The following is a 20,071-nucleotide window of genomic DNA, read 5'->3' as shown; positions in this document are numbered from 1 at the left end:
ACACTCCTTCACTTGAGCAGTAGACTCTTCATCTGGTGAACTGGATTTGTTTCCCTGCTCCTACCCATGAAGCCTGCTGGATGGCCTTGGGCTAGTCACAGTTTTCTCAGGACTCTCTCAGCCCACACTTACAACACAAAGTGTGTGTTGTGGAGAGAGGGCGGGAGGGAAGGTGTTTGTAGGCCGCTTTGAGCCTCCTTCCAGGAGAGAAAGGCAAAGTATAAATCCAAACTCTTCCTCTATTAAATGCAACCTTTCTGTGCTTCCCACTGTCCTTCAGTCCCTGGGGCAAAATTACACCTCCCATTAAGCTCCAATTTGGGCTTTGGCCAGTGCAGAAGGGGCGGGGGGATCGCTGATTGGTGTGCCCCTCCTCCCTGCCTCTCTGAGCAGCTGAGGGCGGTGCTCTCGGCTTAGCTGCTAATCGGATTGTGGGGTCAGCAGGGTTGGTTGGGTCCAGCCTTCCCTGCCCGCTGCCTCCATTCCAGGTTCCTGGGGCTTGGGTGTGTGCACTCCCTGTCTGTTTGATCACCCCCACCCCCCGGCTCACCTGCTTCCCTCGGCCATGTGTGGCTTTGCAGTTTCAGGGATTCCCAGCCCCATTTTGCCTGAGCCCCCACCCCACAGGTGAGTGGAGTGGAAGGGTCCAAGCACCAACTGACCTGGGGGGAGGGGTTTCAGCCCACTGTCGTCCTTCCTGGGTGGGAGAGTTAACAGCTTTTCCTGACCCTCCCACCAGGCAGCAGCTGGAGAAAGAACAGCAGGAACCGGCAGAAAGAGAACGGAGGGGACCCCTCGTCTCAGGTGGGTTCCAGGTGGGGGCGGGGAGCAACATGAAGCCAGCAGCACTGACTCCCCCCTTCTACTTGTGTTCTCCATTTCCGTCCCTGGGCTGGATTTGGGGAGGCCCACAGTTTAAAAGGGACATCCCCCCCCCCCCCCCCCGGACGGTTTGGGGGTCTTTGTGCAGCTCCTGGCCTGAGCTGGCGAATCTCTCCCACGTACTTTTCAGGGCCAGCCCAGGTCAGGAGGAGGCTGGCAGGGGAGGGTCAGTCTGGCCCACTGGACAGTATTTGGAGGAGAAGCAATTGGTTTAGCAGGAGCTAATGTGGTGGGGGGTGGGCATCCAACTGACCACTAAGTCCTGCTCTGGAGATCAGGGACAAAGATCAGGGACCATCCCTGGAACCGAAACCGGTGCCCTCCCAATTGGCCTGGGGGCGGGGCGGGGCGGGGCGGGGCGGGGCGGGGGAGGCCCCTTTCCTCCCAGCCTCCCTTGCACTAAATTCTATTCCTTGTCGCAGCATCTGCAGTGACCCCGTCGGGAGGAGGCCCCCCACCGCCCCCAGGGCCACCACCAGCACCACCATGTCCTCCTCCTGGACCTCCAGTGGGACATCCAGGGCCTCCCCCAGGAGCTCCGCCGGGCCCACCCCCGCCACCAGGACCACCCCCGCCCCCTGGCCCACCCCCCGGCTCAGTTTCCTCAGGAGGGGGGCCGCCCCCAGCGCCTCCTCTCCCCCCTCCCCAGGCCCCTGGCGGAGGCGCTGCAGGGCCCCCCAGTGGCTTGGCTGCTGCCCTGGCCGGTGCAAAGCTCAAGAAGGTTGGTAAGGTGAGTCGGGGCGGAGGGGGGCATGGCCGGGTTTTGGAACACGGCCAGTTCCGTGCCCTGCAGTGGGTGGGTCTCCACACGTTTCACCTCCCTATTTCTTGGCAGCTCCCCCCTCTCTCCCCCCCCCCACACTCTTTGGGGCAATGAAACAGAAAGCTGCTCCTGGGGTCTGTGGCTGTGCTCCGCTTTCTTTGCCTGCCCATCCATCAATGCTGTGGCTGGAGGCTCCTGGGCTGCCGTCGGGGCCGAGGTCCAAGGCCTGCTGCTCCCTCACCTCTGGCGTGTCCCGCTTCCGGACGTGGGTTCTGCAGAGGCCCTTGTGTTTCTGTGACCCTTCTGCCATTCACCCACAGGTTTCTGTGCCTCTTTTCTGTCCTGCAGGAGGAGGGACCAAAGGCTGCGCCTGCTGCCGCCCCACCTCCTGGTGGGCCTGGCGGGGGAGGGCTCATGGAAGAAATGAGTGCCATGTTGGCCCGGCGGTGAGTGGGGCCAAACCCCAAGGAGTCGGTGGGGGAGAGGAGCGGACGGAATCTGGGGAAGGAGCTCATCAGGGCTGTTGCACCGGAAAGTCTGCCTTTTGGAGCTGCTGTTTCTTGCAGGAAAACGAGGCTATATTGTTTGGGGATGTCTGGGCCCCCACTGCCCGGCATCAGAGCATTCTTTGTGCCCCGAACAGGCCCATGGCATCTCTGAACAGGAGAGCTCTTTGGGTTGCTTCTGCTGCCTTTTGTCTCAAGGTGTACTTGGAACAAATTCTGAACAGTCTTGCAACTTGTCCGAAAAAATCTCATATATAAATCAATCTTTTATCTCCCCTTTTTGTGGTTTTCTCTTAAGACTAGCTCAGGATACCATGTGAGTCAGGAAGAAGGCTCGAGTTCAGGTCCCACTCTGGATTTTGGTACTCAGCAAGCTGGAGGGGAGGGCAGTCTGCCTTCTGGACCAAGTACAGTTAGCCATCACTCACTTGGGGGAGGGATGCAGCGAACCACAGCTGGAGTGCCCAGGTTGGGTCTTGTGGATTCATTCTGCTGGGGGCGCCTTCTCTTGGCATCCCAGGAAGGTTCCTTCCACCTGAAGAAAATGGCCCTGCTAGTGGAATGGGTGTGCAGGGTCCATGCCTCCAGGTGCTCAGACCACAAGTTCCTCCTTATTTACTCATTTACAGCGTGGTATAGTGGTTAAGATCAGGTGCACTCTAATCTGGACAACTTGATTCCCTGCTTTGCCACTTGAGCTATGTAGGCTTATCTGGTGAATCAGATTAGCTTGTGCACTCCAACACATACCAACTGATTGACCTTGGGCCAGTCACAGCTCTTCGGAGCTCTCTCAGCCCCACCCATCTCACAGGGTGTTTGTTGTGGGGTGGGGAGGGAAAGGAGATTGTCAGCCCCTTTGAGTCTCCTTGTGGGAGAGAAAGGGGGATGTAAATCCAACTCTTCTTCCTTCCATAGGAGAAAAGTCACGGAGCAGGGTGAGAAATCCATTCCAAAGAAAGAGGAGGCCCCTGTGCAGGTGAGAGCGGATGCCCCCCCCCCCCGCCTTGCCACACCCTCAACCCATGAGCAGAAAAAAGGCCTGCTTGTCCACAGGCTACGGGGCGGGTGTTGAAGTGCGCAGCCGGTGGGACTTGGTTACTTGCCACAACCGGCAGTTGCTGCTGTTTCCTGCCTTCCCATCAGCAGCCACAGTTGCTGGCCCTGGAATGCTTAAACCCCTGGCACCCGCCCCCTCTCACTTCTCCAACTTTGTGTCGTCACTTCCCATGGTAGTTGGCTGTGCCCCTTTAGCCTCTGTCTAGCACAGGGGTAGGGAACCTGCGGCTCTCCAGATGTTCAGGAACTACAATTCCCATCAGCCCCTACCAGCATGGCCAATTGGCCATGCTGGTAGGGCCTGATGGGAATTGTAGTTCCTGAACATCTGGAGAGCCGCAGGTTCCCTACCCCTGGTCTAGCATCATGCCGGTGAGAGGCCCCTACCTGCTTCTGCCGCTGCACCTGGGCCCAGCCTCCTCCCCTTCCCCCACCACCCTGGCCGGCTGCTTCTTTGTACCTGAGTGGGCTGGACACCAAGGGATTGGGGTAAAATTGGTGGCCTTTCTGCTGCTGAGCTTCTCGCCCCCCCCCCCCCAATTTTGTCTCTGCTGCAGGAAGACACAGAAGCCTCAGGTGCCAGGACCACAGGTAGGTGTGAAGGACCATGAGGCTGGCGTTAGAGTGGACCCAGGCTTTGAAAGGGGAGTGGGGGTGCCCAAAAGCGTATTGGGGGAAATAGCGCCTGGGGGCAACACCTCCTGTGCCCTCCCCCCCCCCCCCCAATGGTCTGAGCCCTGTCCCCTTCCTTTCTGCAGACTGGCTCCTGCCAGGGCCTGGGGAGGGGAAAGTCAGCTTGCGCAGAGGGCGGGGGCTCGGCGGGCGGGGCTTGGTGGCATGCGGCTGGGGCACAGGCTGTTTCGTTGTGTGGCAGAAAGGCGTGGCCCCATGTCCCTGTAGGCCTTATGCCTCTGGTGGTGCCCCCTCCAGCCCTGGACTGAGGGGAAAAGATGCAGTTACAGCGGCTGCCCTGCTGAGTTCTTGGGAGGAAAGGCAGGACAAATATGGATGGGCAAAGACTGGCTTGGAGTTTTGTGGACGGCAGAGAACCAGAGTGGTTAGAGTGTCAGATTAGGATTTGAGAATCCCGGCCTCAAATACCTACTCTGCCTTGAAAGTTTGCTGGGGGACTTGGGTCAGGCACACCCTCAGCCTGGCCTACCTCTTAGGGTTGTGAGAATGAAATAATAAAGTAAGACCCTTTTGACTTTCATTGGGGAGAAGGGCAGGGCATAAGTGAAGCAAATAAGCCCTGCCTGGTCTGGGCATCCTAAAGGGGGAGGTGGCAGGTGAGTCTGGTCCTTTGCTCCCTGGTGGTTTTCCGGGTGGTGATGAAGGCACCTGACGACACCTTTCCACCAAGCAGCTAATTCACCGCCTAGGTTTGCCACCCTGGAGGCAGCCTGGTCCACTCCCAGCAGGTAGTAACTTCTCCATTTCCCTGTTGAGCAAATCAGACACCCCACTCTAAAAACCAAAATGGTTGTGTGTTTTCCTTGGGGGGTCTGGGATCCAGCACTAAGGTCAGTCCACTGAAAAAGCTCTGCTTCCTTTTTACATACAAGCAAACACATTTCTAGTCTGTCTGGCTCAAGAGGGAGAATCCTAAAACTAGAAAGTCCACTCACTGCTTGAATCACAGGTCTGCAGAGAGATAGCCCCAGGTGACTCGAGCGAGTGAGCCCATCTTTATATCTGCAGTGAGCACATACACTGTCTTGGCCATGTGCACTGACAGCCCAGGAGTCAGGAATGGACCAAATAGCACTCCAGTGATCCAGCTCCCAAACAGCAGAGCGGTTCCTGCGTGGGACCGGCAAACCCAGAAGCAATAATGCCACAGACATTTGCGTGCTCATTTACCTGTCGTGTGATGCTGGATTGCAGAAGTGCGTGTTCACAAAGTTGCACTATCTTTTTTTAAAAAAATAGACGCCTTCCGGAGACCTTGGGAGAAGACCAGCACGACGCTGCCCAGGTAAGAGCTGCTGGCCTTGAGCCTCCTTGTGGGGAGCAGGGAGGGGGCTCTACCTTCCCTTCCTCACACCTCCCACAGACCTTTGTGTCCTGCCGCCGCCGATTGCATTACTGGACAGATTGGGGCCCTGTCTCCTCAGGAGAAGCTGAGGGCCCCTATGATGCTCCCCCCCAGAGCTGTGGCAGGGATAGCCAGTGAAGGGCTAGGGTTCCTTTCTCCCCTCCCCTCCCCTCCCCTCCCCTATCTCAGTCTTTCTCTTCCCCTTCCAATCAGGAAAAGTGTGATCCCGAAGAGCTCCACAGTCCCGGCTCCAGCCCGGACACCTGTCAGCCATTTTAGGTATCAGGCCGGCTACACCATTATGCTAAGTACACTATAGGGTGTGGTCTGTTTCTCTGGAGATTCTCAGTGAGTAAAAGATGTCTTCCCCTATCCCAGGTGGTTCTAAAATCTCCTGGGCACATGCAAGGAAGACGAGAAGTTTCTGGCTGGGTTGAGAGTTTGAGGGACAGAATAGATCTCTTGACTGCAGAAACATTTTTTGCATCTCATTGGGATGGTGTGGGCAAGATTTCGAGGAGGGAGTGCTTACGAATGAGCAGATGAAAAGGGAGCAGTTGCTGAAGTCTCACAAGTCCCCTTTTGAGTCCTCCCTGCTTGGGACTGAGGCCCAGGAAAGAGTTAAAGGAGCAACTTTCCCCTCAGTAGCCATTTGAACTAGGTGAGGCTGCTGTAGGGCTCTTGGGCAGGGGAGGGGCTCCTGTATCTGGTCAGCACAGCCACTGCCTGCTCTAGGTTTTTGCTCTTCATCCACTCTTGGGGTGGGGGGTTGTGGAACCGAGGGTGGGGTCCTCTCTCTGCCCAGTTGAATTGCCAGAATGATGGTGGCCCCATCTTGAAGCCCATGGGCAGGAACATGGAGGTACCTTTGTGGGCTGGGGGGGGAGGGGTTCCCTCTCCCAATCCCAGTAGAGTCCCCTGGTTCCTTCCTGGACCCACCCTAGCTCCTCTTGGATAGGAGAAAGAACTTCAGAGTCCCAAGCTGGGCTTTCTGCCACTGGGCTGTGGCTCTCTGGCTGAGTCTGTGTTCTGTGCAGAAGGGCTGCAGCTCAGTGTGTCCAGTTTGGTTTCGGGACCTCGGATCCTCCTGGGCTGCTGCCCGCTCGAAAAGTTAGTCTCCGCCTCCCGAGTCCTTTATGCCCTCCTCCCCACTTGGGTATCAGAGTGAACCCCTGAACCTAATGGCTGCTCTATAGGACAGGTTTAAGCCTTTCCTGCGGTGGCCTCCTCCCGTGAACACCAGATGGGCATCCTTAAAAACAGACCCTGTTTCCTGGTGTGTGTCTCCCCCTCCCCACAAACGTTGCCCCTCTCCTGCGTGGGCTCAGGGCTGCCCCCTCTGCTTCCAGCCCTTTGGCTCCAGCTCGTGTGGCTGGGCGGTGCCTTGTCTGGTCGAGCGGCCGATTCGTAATTCTGCCCTTCTCGCAGGATGAAATCCGCTGGAGCCATCGCTGGCTCAGAACCCTTGAGCGGCGGAGCAGGGGACGAATCCGAGTTGGAACGGGTGAAACAGGTATCTGTCTCCGTTCTTTTTGATATGCTTTAAGCCAGTGGTTCTCAACCTTCCTCATGCCGCGACCCTTTAACACAGTTCCTCATGTTGTGGTGACCCCCAGCCCTAACATTTATCAATTTTACAGATGGGGAACACTGATGCAGAGAGTCTTAGGCGACCCCAGTGAAAGGGTTGTTCGACCCCCAAAGGGGTCGTGATCCACAGGTTGAGAACCACTGTCTAAGCCATCTCCTATTCCCCCGGTAGCGTCCTGACCAGGGGCTGCTGCCCCCGGGTCTCTGTACAGGGGTGCCCAACCAGGGTCAGTTTCTGGCCTCCCCCTGAAAACATGGCTGCTGCTCTGTCAGGCGTGTATGATGGGCAGGCTCAGGTGGGCTATCAGGATGCAAATGAGGTAGCTAAATTAGCAGATGGTCATGTTGTTGGTGGTTGCCAAGCTGTGATCGTGCCAAGCCAGTGGGATGCCTGAGTGTAGAGGCAGAATGTAGCTGCTGGGGCCAGGCTGAATTTCTCTGCCTGGGTCAGTCGGACTGAACTGTAATGAAAGTCACCCGGCTAAAGGGATGAGGCCGGTGGCCGTGGTCACCTGTGTTGCTGCCCGTCGGCTTCAGACCAGGCAGTCCCTGCACCACTTGACTTAGCATATTGTTCCAGCTCTGTGTGAGGGGTCTGTTTCCAGTCCAAGCCTTGTTCGTTGGATGCCCCATCCTGTTGACTGTACTTAACTTGCACTGTTTGCTTTGAGACACAGTGAATAGCCTAAATGCAATCAAACAGAAAGGCATTAATCGTCACAATCTTTTGGCTGTTGAGCTTCGCAGGCCAAGATTGACGGCAGAGATGGCAGGGGCCACATCCTCTTGAAACACCAACAGATTTCAAAAGTTAGGGGGCCGGCTTTACAGCTGGCAAGGGAGATTTTCCCTCCCACCGCATATCTCTGTCCAGTTTCCACTCCTAACACCTTCCCCTCTCCCTAGGAACTACTGCAGGAGGTCCGGAAAGAGCTCCAGAAGGTGAAAGAGGAGATCATACAAGGTGAGTGAGCAAGTTGGAGGGAGGGAAGAGAGACGGGACTGGAACAAACAAGTCTGTGGGGACCAAGCAGGTTCCACTGCTGACCTTGGAAGGATCACACAGCTCTCCGCGGCTCCAAGGCGTCAAGATGGGGAAAGAGAATCTTTCCCTACCCTTGAAATGCATATTGGAGCATATATTGTCTTGGAGTCATTTTTAAAAATATATCTTTCATTCATTTCCTTTCTTATCCCTTTTTTCTATGCTTCAAATGGGGGGGGGGTCAAACTTCCTGCTGCATGAGAGGGACGGTACGTCTCTTGCAAGGAATCTTTCAGTGCCAACTTTGAGACACGCAGGAGGAACATCCCCATTGTACAAGCACTTTCCCTTCAAGGGGAGGCATGAGTTTCTCCTGTCTGTCAGCCAGCTGTTACTAGGGTAGGGGAAAGGTTGGCCTCCTGCCCCTCTGCCAGCCTCTCAGCAGATGCAAGTAAAGCCATTTCCACCCTGTCCAGCAGGTGCAGCCCCAGGTGATGAAAGGGCTTGTGCAAATAAGAGACACTCTTATAAAGAATCGAAATGTTCCCAGAACCAGAGATGGAGAACTTGTTTCTACTTTGAGCCACTCAGGAATTACTGTGCTTGGTGGCTGTGCTTAGGAACGGTGTGGTGCCAGAGCAACACCGGATATTTCTAGTTACCAAATGCAAGGAATTATGAAACTTGTGTAAGAGAGAGCATGATTTAGACTGGATCCCAGTGGGAAATGAAAGTGCTGAGCACCAGTCCCTTGCAACGTGGATGAAAGTGGATGAATTTAGAGGACAGGGCTATGAAATTAGGCACAGGTCATTGGGAACAGGATGCAAAAAAATCTGGAGTTGCTTACTGTGAGAGAAGCAGTGGGTGACACCTGGGCACAGTCCATAACAGCTGCCGTCCTTTGCCCTCAGAATGCTGTTCTGCATGACTTCACTTGCCTTCTCTCTCTCTCCCCAGCATTCATAACGGAGCTGCGGAAACGGGGCTCCCCTTAGCCCCCCCCCCCACCCGCCCACACACACCCCCTTCAGCCTCTTCTCAGTGCCGCCTGGAGTCAGCCGATGAACTCTCCCAAATGTGCAGAAAAAGAATAAAAACAGAAAAAAGAGAGAGAAAAGTTCAAAAAGACCCTCCTGCACCCCCCCCAAAGATCCACACCCCCCGACCTGTTGGCTCCCAGGCCTCTGGCCCTCACTGTGCAATTTCAGGGTGGGGGAGAGGGACACCATCTGTGGCAGCCCCTCCCCCAAGAAGGGCAGGACCCCCACCCGTGCCTTACCCAGAGCAATAGCAGCCCCCTCCTCCCGCCCCTCCTCTCCCACCAGAGGCTGTTTCCCAGGGAGGGAGAGGGGACTGGTTCCTCCCCCCTCCCCTGTGCCATTCCCAGAGAAGACCAGACTCTTCCCTGCCCCCTTTTCCCCAACATGAGACTGTAGTGCGTTCTTTTTTCCCCCCAGGGGGTGGGCAGCCAGACCAGAGCGAGGGTCCTTGGGAGAGAGGGAAGCCAGGAGCTGGGCTCTTGTGCTGGGTGGGGCGGGGGGGGGGGATCCCACCTGCGATGACACTGGAGACATTTCCGGAAAGCTGCCAGCCACCGGGGCCTTGCCTGGCCCAGAGGTCCCTGCCCACCTCCCTTCTCCGTGTAGCAGTGTTGGGGGCCAGGCTTCCTTTCAGGGTGGGGAGCACAGGAGGCGGTTTCAGGGGGTGGCTTTCCTGCTGGTCACCATCCCTGGGCCTCAGTCCCTGACTGCCCCCCGTCCACAATGCATGACCCCCTCACCTTGTCCCCGGACCTTGCCTCATTACACACACTTTCTCCTGGCTTCTCTTGTTTTACACCAAGACTGGGTAGCTTTTAAAATGTTTTATCTGGAACCCCAATCCATACCTCTCTTTTATTATTATTTTTTAAAGACAAGTTTTCACCACTCTGCCTCCTTGGGGAGGACCGGGCACTGGCCGGACGCTTGCATTTTCTACCAAGCTGTAATTTTTTTATTTTTGTGTTGTTTTATTGAGCTGGATGGGATATTATATTTTGATTGTTCTTAAATTGTTTTGACTGATTGCTGGGTGTTTGCCCAATTTCTACGCACTCTCCTGCCCCAGGGCACCCACTCACCTGCAGAGGAGCACCGGGATCTCAGGCCCATGCACCAAACTGCTCTAGGAATAAATCTTTTTCCTTTTTTTTGTAAAATTGCAAACTGTGTGTGTCTTTTCACTGAGCAGCAGAAGGTGGGGGGCAGGAGCAGGTGCTGTCGCTGCTACACACGATTTTATTCCTCCCACAAAGGGGGCCGCTTGGGGGAGTCCCTCCTTCATAAGGGTTTCTGAGGCCTTCCGTTGTGCTTTGGCCTGATGCAGGAGTTCATTGGCTGCCTTTTGGCTTAAAAGCTTTAGGTGTCAACAGGCCGTGTGTGTTTGGTGGAGGAGTGGAACAGAAGATGGATGGATTTGGTCCTCAGGCTGCAAGAAGAAGAGGAGGAGGAGGAATTCGGATTTATACCCCCCTGCCTTTCTCTCCTGTAAGGAGACTCAAAGGTGCTTACAAACTCCTTCCCTTCCTCTCCCCACAACAGGCCCCTTGTGAGATAGGTGGGGCTGAGAGAACTGGGACTGACCCAAGGTCACCCAGCAGGAATGTGCAGGAGTGCGAAAACGACTCTTATTCACCAGGTTAGAGTCTGCTGGTCATGTGCAGGAGTGGAAAATCAAACCCAGTTATCCAGATTCGAGTCTACCTGCTCTTAACCACTACAGCACACTGGCCTTTTCAAGACCTGAGTAGGCTCATAACAATCGGATGTTTTACAGGGTAACCATGGGTCCGTAGCGAGCCCTAACCCTGCTTACCAAACAAAGGAGGGATTACAATTGAAACAGGTGGACTGACAAGGGGCCTTAAACTCCTCTTCCTTGTGTCTTTCCCTGACAATTCTTATTCCCTTCACTGTGTTGCAGAAACTGGATTTTGATAGGTATAAATTTTGGCTTTTGATAGGTATAAACACAACTGGATGGTAGAAGTGGTTTTTAGAAGGGTTGGGCTGTACCTTGCTCTGCTGACCTAGTCCACCTTTAAAAAGAAGGAAAAACCCAGTGGACATACGAAATGGCGCACAAAGTAGAATCCTGCCCCTCACAGTCATAAAGATGAGCCCTGGCTGGGGGGGATGGAGGTGGCCCTGCAAAACCAACCCAGGGCCCTCTGGTTTCTAGCACCTGGCATAAAATGAGCCGGGTTGGCCCCTCTTGCTAAGGCAATGGCGCCACCTGCTGGCTGTCAGGCCGCAGGATTCAGTGGAGGTTGGCCTAGTTTTTGTCACCTGGGAAAATTAAGGGGGGTGTGGGGGTTGAAAATTGCAATCTTTTTTTTTTTTTTGCTTTAAGCAAACACAGGCATTGGAAATCATGCAGATTTTAGTATTCTCAACCCCAAACTGAAAAAAACCAATATTGTTAGTTGGCAAACCTCTGAAAACAAGACCTTACAACAGGTGTCAGAAAAGTGTCTATCCCTGGGGATGTGGCCTCTCCAGAGGCCCAAGAGCAGGCTGAGGCAAACCTCACTCCTTGCCTGGACAGATTAGGAATGGAAGGAGGTTTGCCTCAGCTGGCTTGCAGGCCTGATAAGCCCTCTTATGACATAATTTCTATTTATTCATGGGCACCCCACCTTTCTCCTCAGTGGGAGCCCAACATGGCTTATACCATTCTCTCTTCTATGTCATCCTCACAGCCCTGTGATGTAGGTTAGGTTGAGACAGTATGGCTGGTCCAAGATCACTCAGCTTCCGTGGCACAAGTGGGGATTCGAACCCTGGCCTCCCATATCCCAACCCAACACTCTTAACCAGTACATCATAGTGGCGGTCATTTAAATAATGGAAGTTTCTTGCTCCTGGACTTTCCCTTGGAGCACCAGTGAAGAACCCGTGGGAACCGAAGAGGCTTCTTGGCTCCTTTGAGTATGGTACATATTCAAAAATTCCGCCCTTGTCCCCTGTAAGGCAGAAGATGGGAGGTATTTGGGGCAAGCTTCAGGCCAGAGGCTCCACTCCACAAAGATCTCTGCCCAGCCACGAGTCACAGTTGGCAGTAAGTAGCAGTGGAGCTTATTTAGAAATCCAGGCAAAAGCAGGTGTGGTACTGTACTGTATCTGCTGATGTGATTCCAGTGGCATACCGGGCCTACATGGTGCCTGGGGGCATGACCGCCTCCTCACGTCCCACTTATGGGAGCCAACAAGGAAGGCCAAGGGAGAGCGGGGCTCGGGGGCAGCTCTGATAGGTGCCGTGGCGGCAGGCCGGCTCCTGGGCCGTAGTGCCTGCTTGTGTAACCAAGCCCCCCCCCCCCCCCCGGGTCCCCCTGCAGGCCAGCTCCTGCCCTCCCTAGGGCCTGGCAGTGTGCGGATTGGGCACACACCATTTTGTCATGTGGGGGAGTGCCGGGTGCCTCCATGTGACGAAACAGCATGCGCCCGGGAACATGGGATACCCCATGTCCCCATTAGCAGCATGCCACTGTGTGATTCTGACTTCTGTGATTTACCTGTTTTGTAGCTGTTTGGTTATCTATAACTAGTCCTAGGAGAAAAAAAAAGTACTGCAGAAAGAGGTTTAAAATCCACGCTATTTACAAATTGTTTTCCCTGTCATGCATTCACCCCTCTAATATGGCCTTTAATGATTTTAGAATTTTATATAGCAAAAAATGTGGGGTCATGACATACTTCAGCCCATTCGTCTGGAACCCTTGATGGTAGACAGAATAATTTTGGGAGGGTGAGAATAGAGGGGAGGGTGAGGACAGGCTGGCAGCAGCTACATGAAAACAGATTCTTAGGGGGAGATATAACAAAAAAAAAACCCCTTGATTTAGGCTCCTGATTTAGGTTCTTTAGTTCCAGAACACACAAGACGTTGCAACCAGCCAGGACAGAGGAACTTCTATGATCCAGTTCTCCCTCCCCCACTGGAAAGCTCCCTCCACTCCGAGGCTGACCTTTTCAGGCTGTGCCCGAGATGTAGCCGCTCGGGGTAATCCTGATCTAAAAACAGAGACTAGGAGAGGTCTTTGAGTCCACCAATCTCAAATCTGAGGCAACCTTTACCTGCTGAAGCAGGGCTAGGAAAAATGTCCCTGATCTTCACCAGGCCTCGAATGACTGTGGTTCTGTGGGCTTCCTCTGCGTTCTGGTCTTGCAAAACAGAGAGCAAAGGCTCTCAGAGAAGTTAATTATTTAAGCAGTTAGTCTGCATAGTGCTGAGGGTTTATGGAGCACGTCGAATGAAGTCACTTGGCTGGGCTTGTCACGGGGGAGGGATGGGAAACTCAAGACTGGGCTTCTGGGGGTTAATTTGGCCCAGGTGACCTGCTGCATCCAGGGACCAGATTAGAGTTACCCAGTGGGATCAGGAAGAGCCCCCCACCTCAGTATTCCCTTTTCCTTATGGAACACCAAGAATAATTCCACAAAATCAGAATTACTCTAAGAAAATGTTGTAGACAGAATGATTGATAAGCCAGCCCGCCCCCGTCCTCTTCTGTTCAAGGGAGGGCTGAATCAGACAGACAAAACCAGGACAAACACTCCTTGAGCCTCATTTAATTCACAATCTAACTCTGAGCACCACCAGCTGCCACATCCAATGCTGGAACAATACAGCCCCTCATCTTTAAACCCCTGGACTTACAAGATGTTTTCGGACAATAGCAGTAGCACCTACAGGATCACCTGTGTGAACAACCTCTCACTCATTTTTAATGATTCATTATTTACATGGTAGGAAGAGGTCAGGCAATCCACCAGCAGTCAAAACCTGATGCATATAATGCCCCCTGCTCCGCCGATCCACGTGGTGGGGAGGGGGAAAGATTCTTTCATCCCTCTCGCCTGAGGCCCCAGTTCCAGAAAGCAGCATCTTCCCCGGAGGCCAGTCATTTCCTGGGAGAGGCCGGGGCAGCCACAAGTGCCCGGTTGACCTCGCGGAGTTGCGCATCCAGCGTTTCCACAGTCAAGGCGAGCTCTGATATTTGCTCTTGCAGACCCAGGAGAGTGCTGTTCAGCTCCTCTTCTTTCTTCTTGGAGTTGGTTGTCTGGCGGGAGTACTCCAAGAAGATGCACAGCCCGCCCACACCAAAGACTATAGCTTCACCCAGCAGTTCCGCACCCAGCTCGGCCGCCACCTCCTCGTTCAAGGGCTTGATGGCAGCACCCCGGAAGCCCATGATCCGCATTTTGGTGCGCATCTCGATCCAGTGATAAACTGCAGGGAGGAAAGGAAACATGGTGAGGGTCTGGGAATTACCTGCTTCACTCAGAGGTCAGGATCTGGAGGCCTTCAGGTCAAAGGAAGGCTGGCCCACTCAGTCACAACTGGTAAGAGACCCCCGCCCCCTTTGCCCTGGGCATTTCTGAAGGCAAAACAAGCTGCAGGATTCATGTGTCACCTCGATTTTACAACCCCTAACCCCACCAGCTCTTTCCTCATGCAACATCTGAGCACCTGTCTAGAGATGGGCAATCGAGGAGCAGCAGTGGTGTAGTGGTTAAGAGCAGGTGCACTCTAGTCTGGAGAACCAGGTTTTATTCCACGTTCTGCCACTTGAGCTTATCTGGTGAACTAGATTAGCTTGTGCACTCCAACACATGCCAGCTGGGTGACCTTGGGCTAGTCACAGTCCTTCCAAGCTCTCTCAGCCTCACCTACCTCACAGGGTGTTTGTTGTTGGGGGGGGGGGGGGGAAGGGGAAAGAGAGGGTAAGTCACTTTGAGTCTCCTTACAGGAGAGAAAGGGGGGTATAAATCCAAATTCTTCTTCATTGGTCAACTGGGCAGATTCTCATGGCTGCTGAGTGTGAGAGAACACGGCTGTTTCAACAAATAAAAGAGACTTTTTTCTGAACCATTAAGAGAAACAAGATCCCCATCCTACAAGCCGGCCTCTGGACCCCACATCTGGAAGAGGGACATGCAGTAAATGTCTTCCTATCTTCACACATCACATACTGGCCTAGGGTTGCCAACCTCCAGGTGAGGGCTGGAGATCACCCAGAATTATAACTGATCATTAGGCTACAGAAACCATTTGTCCATTCGATTTCTTCAGCACTATGAGCCAGAGGCCACACGTAGGCCAGCAGCCACACAGAGAAGAACAGACTCAGCCCATCGCCTACATTTGGGGGGATGCTGCTGGAACTAGTCCGTGTTGCAAATCCTGTGGAACTGAGATGAATCCAGAGGGGCTTGGATCTCCCCCGGCAGAGCGTTTCCCCAGGAGACAGCGGCCAGCAAAAATGCAGTGGAAGATGTGGTGGAAGACAGACGGGCTTCACAGGGTCCTTGCACCCTCAATAAACCACTTCAAGAAGAGTAGAGCAGCTGTGGGGGAATATACCAGAGGAGGCGGTCTCTCATCCTGGGCCCAGGCCGTGCAGGGAAGCAGCCCCTTATCAAGCCCAGGAGCCAGCTGAGGCAACCCTCCTTTGTCAGGCCATATTTGGAAACAAGAAGGGGGGGGGTTGCCTCAGCTGGCTCCTGGACCTAATAAGACCCCTCAGGCAGCCACCCCAGCCCACTGTGGCCTTGCCAGTCCAGGCATCCCCCCAGGAATGCTCTGGGGCCAAACCACGGCAGCCGTCTCCACTAGGGCCTGGCCCAACCCCTGGGAGGAGTCTCACAATCTTAGGTGTCCAGAATGATTTCAAGGGTAGTCCCATGTAGAGCAAATTACAGTAGTCCAGTCTGGAGGTGACCATGGTATGCATTACTGCAGCACGGTCAGTCTAAAAGAGATATGAGGATAATTGACAGGCACAGCTAAGATGAAAAAAGCCAACTGAGTCACTGGTCGATTCCCCAACACAACAGCCAATCAGGATAGCCCCTGAGCAGATCGCGTGTTCAATCCACCTCAGTGGGGAATCCTTAGTTGCTGCTGCATTTCTGGGAACAAGGATCGTTTGTGGGGCAGAAGCTGCAGTGGGGACGCTGAAACCGTGCTGAAAAGGTCTCGGTTTTCCGCAAACCGGTTTGTATCTACACTCATTTTTTCGGTGGGGAATCGCCCACTGCTAACACCTGTCCCTGTCCAACGACAGGGAGGAGTCTAGCCGTACCCCCAAACTCTTTATGGAGTCCAAGAAACACCATCCAGAACTGAGAGCAAAGGTTGACTTCACTCCATAACCTCCATCTTAGAGGGAGCTGACTGTCCCGGTCCCAAGACAATGGGCTTGATTTGACAGCACCCCCTTGGGCAGCTTATCAAGCATGAGGAAGAGCTGGGAGCCATCTGTGGGTGGGTGGGTGGCCTCCCACGTCAAACCTCCCGGTGAGCATCGTAAGAGGGCAGATGCAGATGTTCTATAGCCCTGGAGGGACAAGAGCACCCTGCAGTAGGTCACAATTAACTAGACACACTGCAGAGCTCTCCTGACCAATGCTACCCTCTGAGCACGTCCCTGGAGAAAGGAAGCAAACCAGTCCAAGGGACTACCCCTTAAGCCCAATGAGGCTAAGACTGAATGGTCAAATGCTGCTGAGGAGGCGCAGAACTACCCTTATCTGATGGAGGAGTTCACCAACCAAAGCTAACTGCACCCTCTCAGTACCAAAACTGGAAGGGGACAAATACATATGTCTCATCCAAGAACTCCTGCAGTTGATTTGTCACGGCTCGGCTCAGCCACTTTCCCCAGGGACAGTAAATGGGACAGTGAATGGTAACTGGCTGGGTCATCAGAATCCAATGGTGGTTTTTCAGAAAGGGCCTCACGTTAACTTCCTTCAGTGACCGAGGGAAGTAACCCTGACTGAGGGACAGATTAGCAATCTCAGTCAGAGCGCATCCAACCATCTCACAGCAGGCCTTAGTCCAGGGGTGTCCAACTCTGGTGCTCCAGATGTTCATGGACTACAATTCCCATCATCCCCTGCCAATTGCCCATGCCAGCAGGGGCTGGTGGGAATTGTAGTCCATTAACATCTGAAGCTCCAGAATTGGACACCCCTGCCTTAGTCAGACGTGAAGGGCAGGGATCTATGGAGCAGGTTGTTGACTTCACAGACACCAGGATCTTGTCCACATCTGCAACAGAGAGGAGGCGGAAGGGGACTCAAACTGGACAAGAATGAACTCACCATGCCCCCAGAACACTGTTGATTGGAAGGTGAGAGGTCACGGCGAAGGTGCAGTTTTTCCCCTGCAAAAAAAGTCTGCAAATTTGTCACAACCAATGGCTGAATCGCTATAATTCTGGGAACCCGTATTAGGTGAGGTCAGCTGCCGAACTATCCTAAACAATGATGCTAGACGCAAACTAGCACACCCGATGGAGGCAAACAAGGAAGAATCCTTCACTGTTACCTCAGAGGCCTTCCACTGCTTTCTAAAGGTAGCCCCTGTCCCTTTGCTACAAGTTCTCCAGTTTTGCTCAAGTTGTCTGGAGACCCTCTTCATACCCCACAATGCTTCAGCATACCAAGGAGGGGAAAACAGCGGGTCTGCAGAAGGCGTCAAGGACCAACCCCATCAATGGTGAATCGGAGGGAATTACAGTACTCCACAACTGGCTCATTGAGGGAACCGAAGGCAGAACTGGAGAAATCCTGCAGAGTATTCCAGAACCCAATCGGGTCCATCAGTCTCCACAGACCAGTCCAAATAGCTCACTGCCCTGGATATGCGATCTTAAACCTACGCCCCGCCCCACCCCCCCAATACAAGTGAACAGGAGAACTGTAAGGTCCACATGGAGATCGCCTCAGCCAACTCTGGCAAGGTGCCCACTGATGGCACATCAAGTGGTCAGAACACCAGCAGAATACCGGTTTCTCCCCAGCACGTCACTTCAGGTTCCCACACACCACGCCATGACCTCAGGTGCACCATTTTGGATGAGGATCACCACTCCACCCCCCTGCCTTCCTTGTCCCGACTGATGAAATACTGGGTCAGCTGGAGGGGTCAGTGGGGTGAGAGATGCTACATCCTCTGGCCCCAGCTGGGTCTTGGTCACGCCAGCCAAGTCCTAAATTTCATCATGAAGAAATGTTCAACATTATTGTCAAAGTGGGAGAATTGCTGGAGACTGGAGGAACAAGGAGCCCGGCTGCATCTCCCTTCCTCAACACCCCTCTGCCTACTGCCATATCTCCCCCCTCTTCAGATTACCAGCGTATGGGACCCTAAACATAAATCACATCCCTTGGAAAAAACAGCTGCTTTGGAGAATGAACTCTACAGACAGTATAATGTCCTTTACTGGTATTATAAATTACAGTATTTTTTAAAAAAATTATCAATTAACTGAACCTGTTAAGTATGTAAAAAAAATACATTGAGTCTCCGCATACAAACCCCTATATATATAACACGATGAGAGATAAATTAACCATGACTATTTTGTAAAAAAAAAAAATTACGCTTGGCCAGGTCATGTTTCAGAAAGCTGGCAACATTTTCACAAATGAGGTCAGAAGAACCATTGAGAAGAAAATTCATAATAGAATACATATCAATATTTGACCTATTAAGGGATGGATATACATGGAGCGAGGGGAATCCTAGATAGGGCACTCTAAAAGTACATGTTGGACAGTCACAGCCATTTTACACTGGCATTACAGCACTATACCCGAAGTAGTCCTTCCCCTCCGCAGACCCCACCCTTCCCAGGTCCACCTCCCCGCACTGCAAGATATCCAGGAATATCCCAACTGAAGGTGGAAATCCTACAATCCTCCACCCCAACCCTGTTTTCAGGGGAAGCTCCCTGCATATTGACAACAGAGAGCCTTCAATCAAGTTGCCAACCTCTAGGTGGGACACGGGCTGATTTAAGAGTATGGATTGGAAACTCCGCCTGAGGTATGAAATCTGCACATGCTTAGTGGTGCTCTTGCAGCTGATGCCCCCAAAGCAACTCTCCCAGTGCGCCCATCGAACTTACTCCCCCTGGCTCAATGCCAAGCCCTTTTAAGTTCAAGCGAGGGACAGGCACTTTGCACAAGCCCGCAGAATCTAGGCCAAGGCCAGTTGGGCAGTCAAGGATCCTGCCCAGCATTCTGACCCCAACAGAGGGAGAGACTCAGGTGGACTGCTCTGACACTGGGAGGCCCCTTTCCAATCAGGCATCCTTGCCCAGCCCTCAACCAGACCACGTGCAGCCTCACAATGTCACCCCTCTCCAGCTTTCCGTGGCCCCGCCCTCCACCCATCGCGCGCCCATTGGCAGCCTCCCTGCTCGCGCCCCGCCCCCCAGGCGCTCCTATTGGCCCGCTCCGCGAGGCGTCCGCGCGGACTCTCTCTCCCTCACTCACTCACTCTGCGCGGGAGGCCCGCAGATGTACTGGCGGAAGAAGGGGCTGGCGCGCGCCCCTGCCTTGATGCGCGCGGCCAGGGGCTTGGAGAGCTGCCGGACGCCCAAGTACATCAGCTTGGCCAGCGGGAAGGCGCCGGCCACCATCCTCGCGCTCCCTCCCAGCGGCCCCCGCGCGGAGGCCTCTGACGTCAACGCGAAAACGCCGCCTCTGACGTCGCGCGCCCTAAGGGAAACCGCCCATCATAGAGGCGAAAGGCGGCTAGACAAACCGGAAGCTCGCACGAATGTGCCGCTCCTCTCTATGGCAACGTCCGGTGGTCACGGCTTTCCGCCTCTCAGGTGGAGGTGGTTGCTGTCTGGGCTGCGTTTTGCCTCAGGCGGGTAAAGGGAAGGTCGATGGGGTTGGCAACCTCCAGGTGCGACCTGTAGATGTCCCCGAGTTGCAGCTGATGTCCAGGTTATAGTTACCAGTTTCCCTGGAGCAGGGGTAGGGAACCTGCGGCTCTCCAGATGTTCAGGAACTACAATTCCCATCAGCCTCTGTCAGCATGGCCAATTGGCCATGCTGGTAGGGGCTGATGGGAATTGTAGTTCCTGAACATCTGGAGAGCCGCAGGTTCCCTACCCCTGCCCTGGAGAAAAGGGCTGCTTTGGAAGGTGGAGCTAAACCCCACTCCAGGAATTTCCTGACACAGAGTTGGCAACCATAAGTCCTTTGCTAGATGCTTGGAGGGAGTTGATTTCCCCAATGATGGATAGAAATCCCAGCAGAAAATGTATCCCACAGTCTAGAACAGGGAGGGGATCGGATTCTTCCCCTCCAAGTGTAGTGTGAGGATAAGGCCTGCAAAAAGGGAATTGTTACAGGAAACTGGGAGATACAGGAACTGAATTGACTCCTTGACGTTGG

General features: G+C 53.9%; 2 protein-coding genes across 3 annotated transcripts in view; one reads left to right on the top strand and one right to left on the bottom strand.

The window, feature by feature from the left end:
• LOC125434237 (vasodilator stimulated phosphoprotein) overlaps nt 1–10,026 on the top strand; it is a 31,965-nt gene extending 21,939 nt beyond the window's left edge. Inside the window, exons 5-13 of one of the 2 annotated variants that reach the window (XM_048499338.1) lie at nt 740–804; nt 1,305–1,603; nt 1,994–2,091; nt 3,070–3,130; nt 3,768–3,801; nt 5,143–5,188; nt 6,677–6,761; nt 7,745–7,802; nt 8,784–10,026. In XM_048499338.1, the coding sequence (XP_048355295.1) occupies nt 740–804; nt 1,305–1,603; nt 1,994–2,091; nt 3,070–3,130; nt 3,768–3,801; nt 5,143–5,188; nt 6,677–6,761; nt 7,745–7,802; nt 8,784–8,821 (784 nt within the window). In that variant the 3' untranslated portion in view covers nt 8,822–10,026. Of the gene's footprint in view, nt 1–739; nt 805–1,304; nt 1,613–1,993; nt 2,092–3,069; nt 3,131–3,767; nt 3,802–5,142; nt 5,189–6,676; nt 6,762–7,744; nt 7,803–8,783 lie in introns of both variants that reach the window. The other variant, XM_048499337.1, reaches the window with a different exon arrangement.
• A 3,396-nt stretch (nt 10,027–13,422) lies between these two features.
• On the bottom strand, nt 13,423–19,362 carry OPA3 (outer mitochondrial membrane lipid metabolism regulator OPA3). Its single transcript, XM_048499360.1, has 2 exons — nt 19,164–19,362; nt 13,423–14,099 (listed from the first exon to the last, which is right to left on the bottom strand). Exons 1-2 carry the CDS (start codon nt 19,303–19,305, stop codon nt 13,771–13,773), a joined length of 471 nt encoding a protein of 156 aa, XP_048355317.1. The 5' UTR covers nt 19,306–19,362; the 3' UTR covers nt 13,423–13,770.
• Nucleotides 19,363–20,071: the final 709 nt, after the last annotated feature.

Source organism: Sphaerodactylus townsendi, linkage group LG06 (genome assembly GCF_021028975.2).
Source record: "Sphaerodactylus townsendi isolate TG3544 linkage group LG06, MPM_Stown_v2.3, whole genome shotgun sequence".
Lineage (NCBI taxonomy): Eukaryota > Metazoa > Chordata > Lepidosauria > Squamata > Sphaerodactylidae > Sphaerodactylus > Sphaerodactylus townsendi.
The sequence above is the reverse complement of the archived record's forward strand: the minus strand, read 5'-3'. Positions and strand labels throughout refer to the sequence as shown.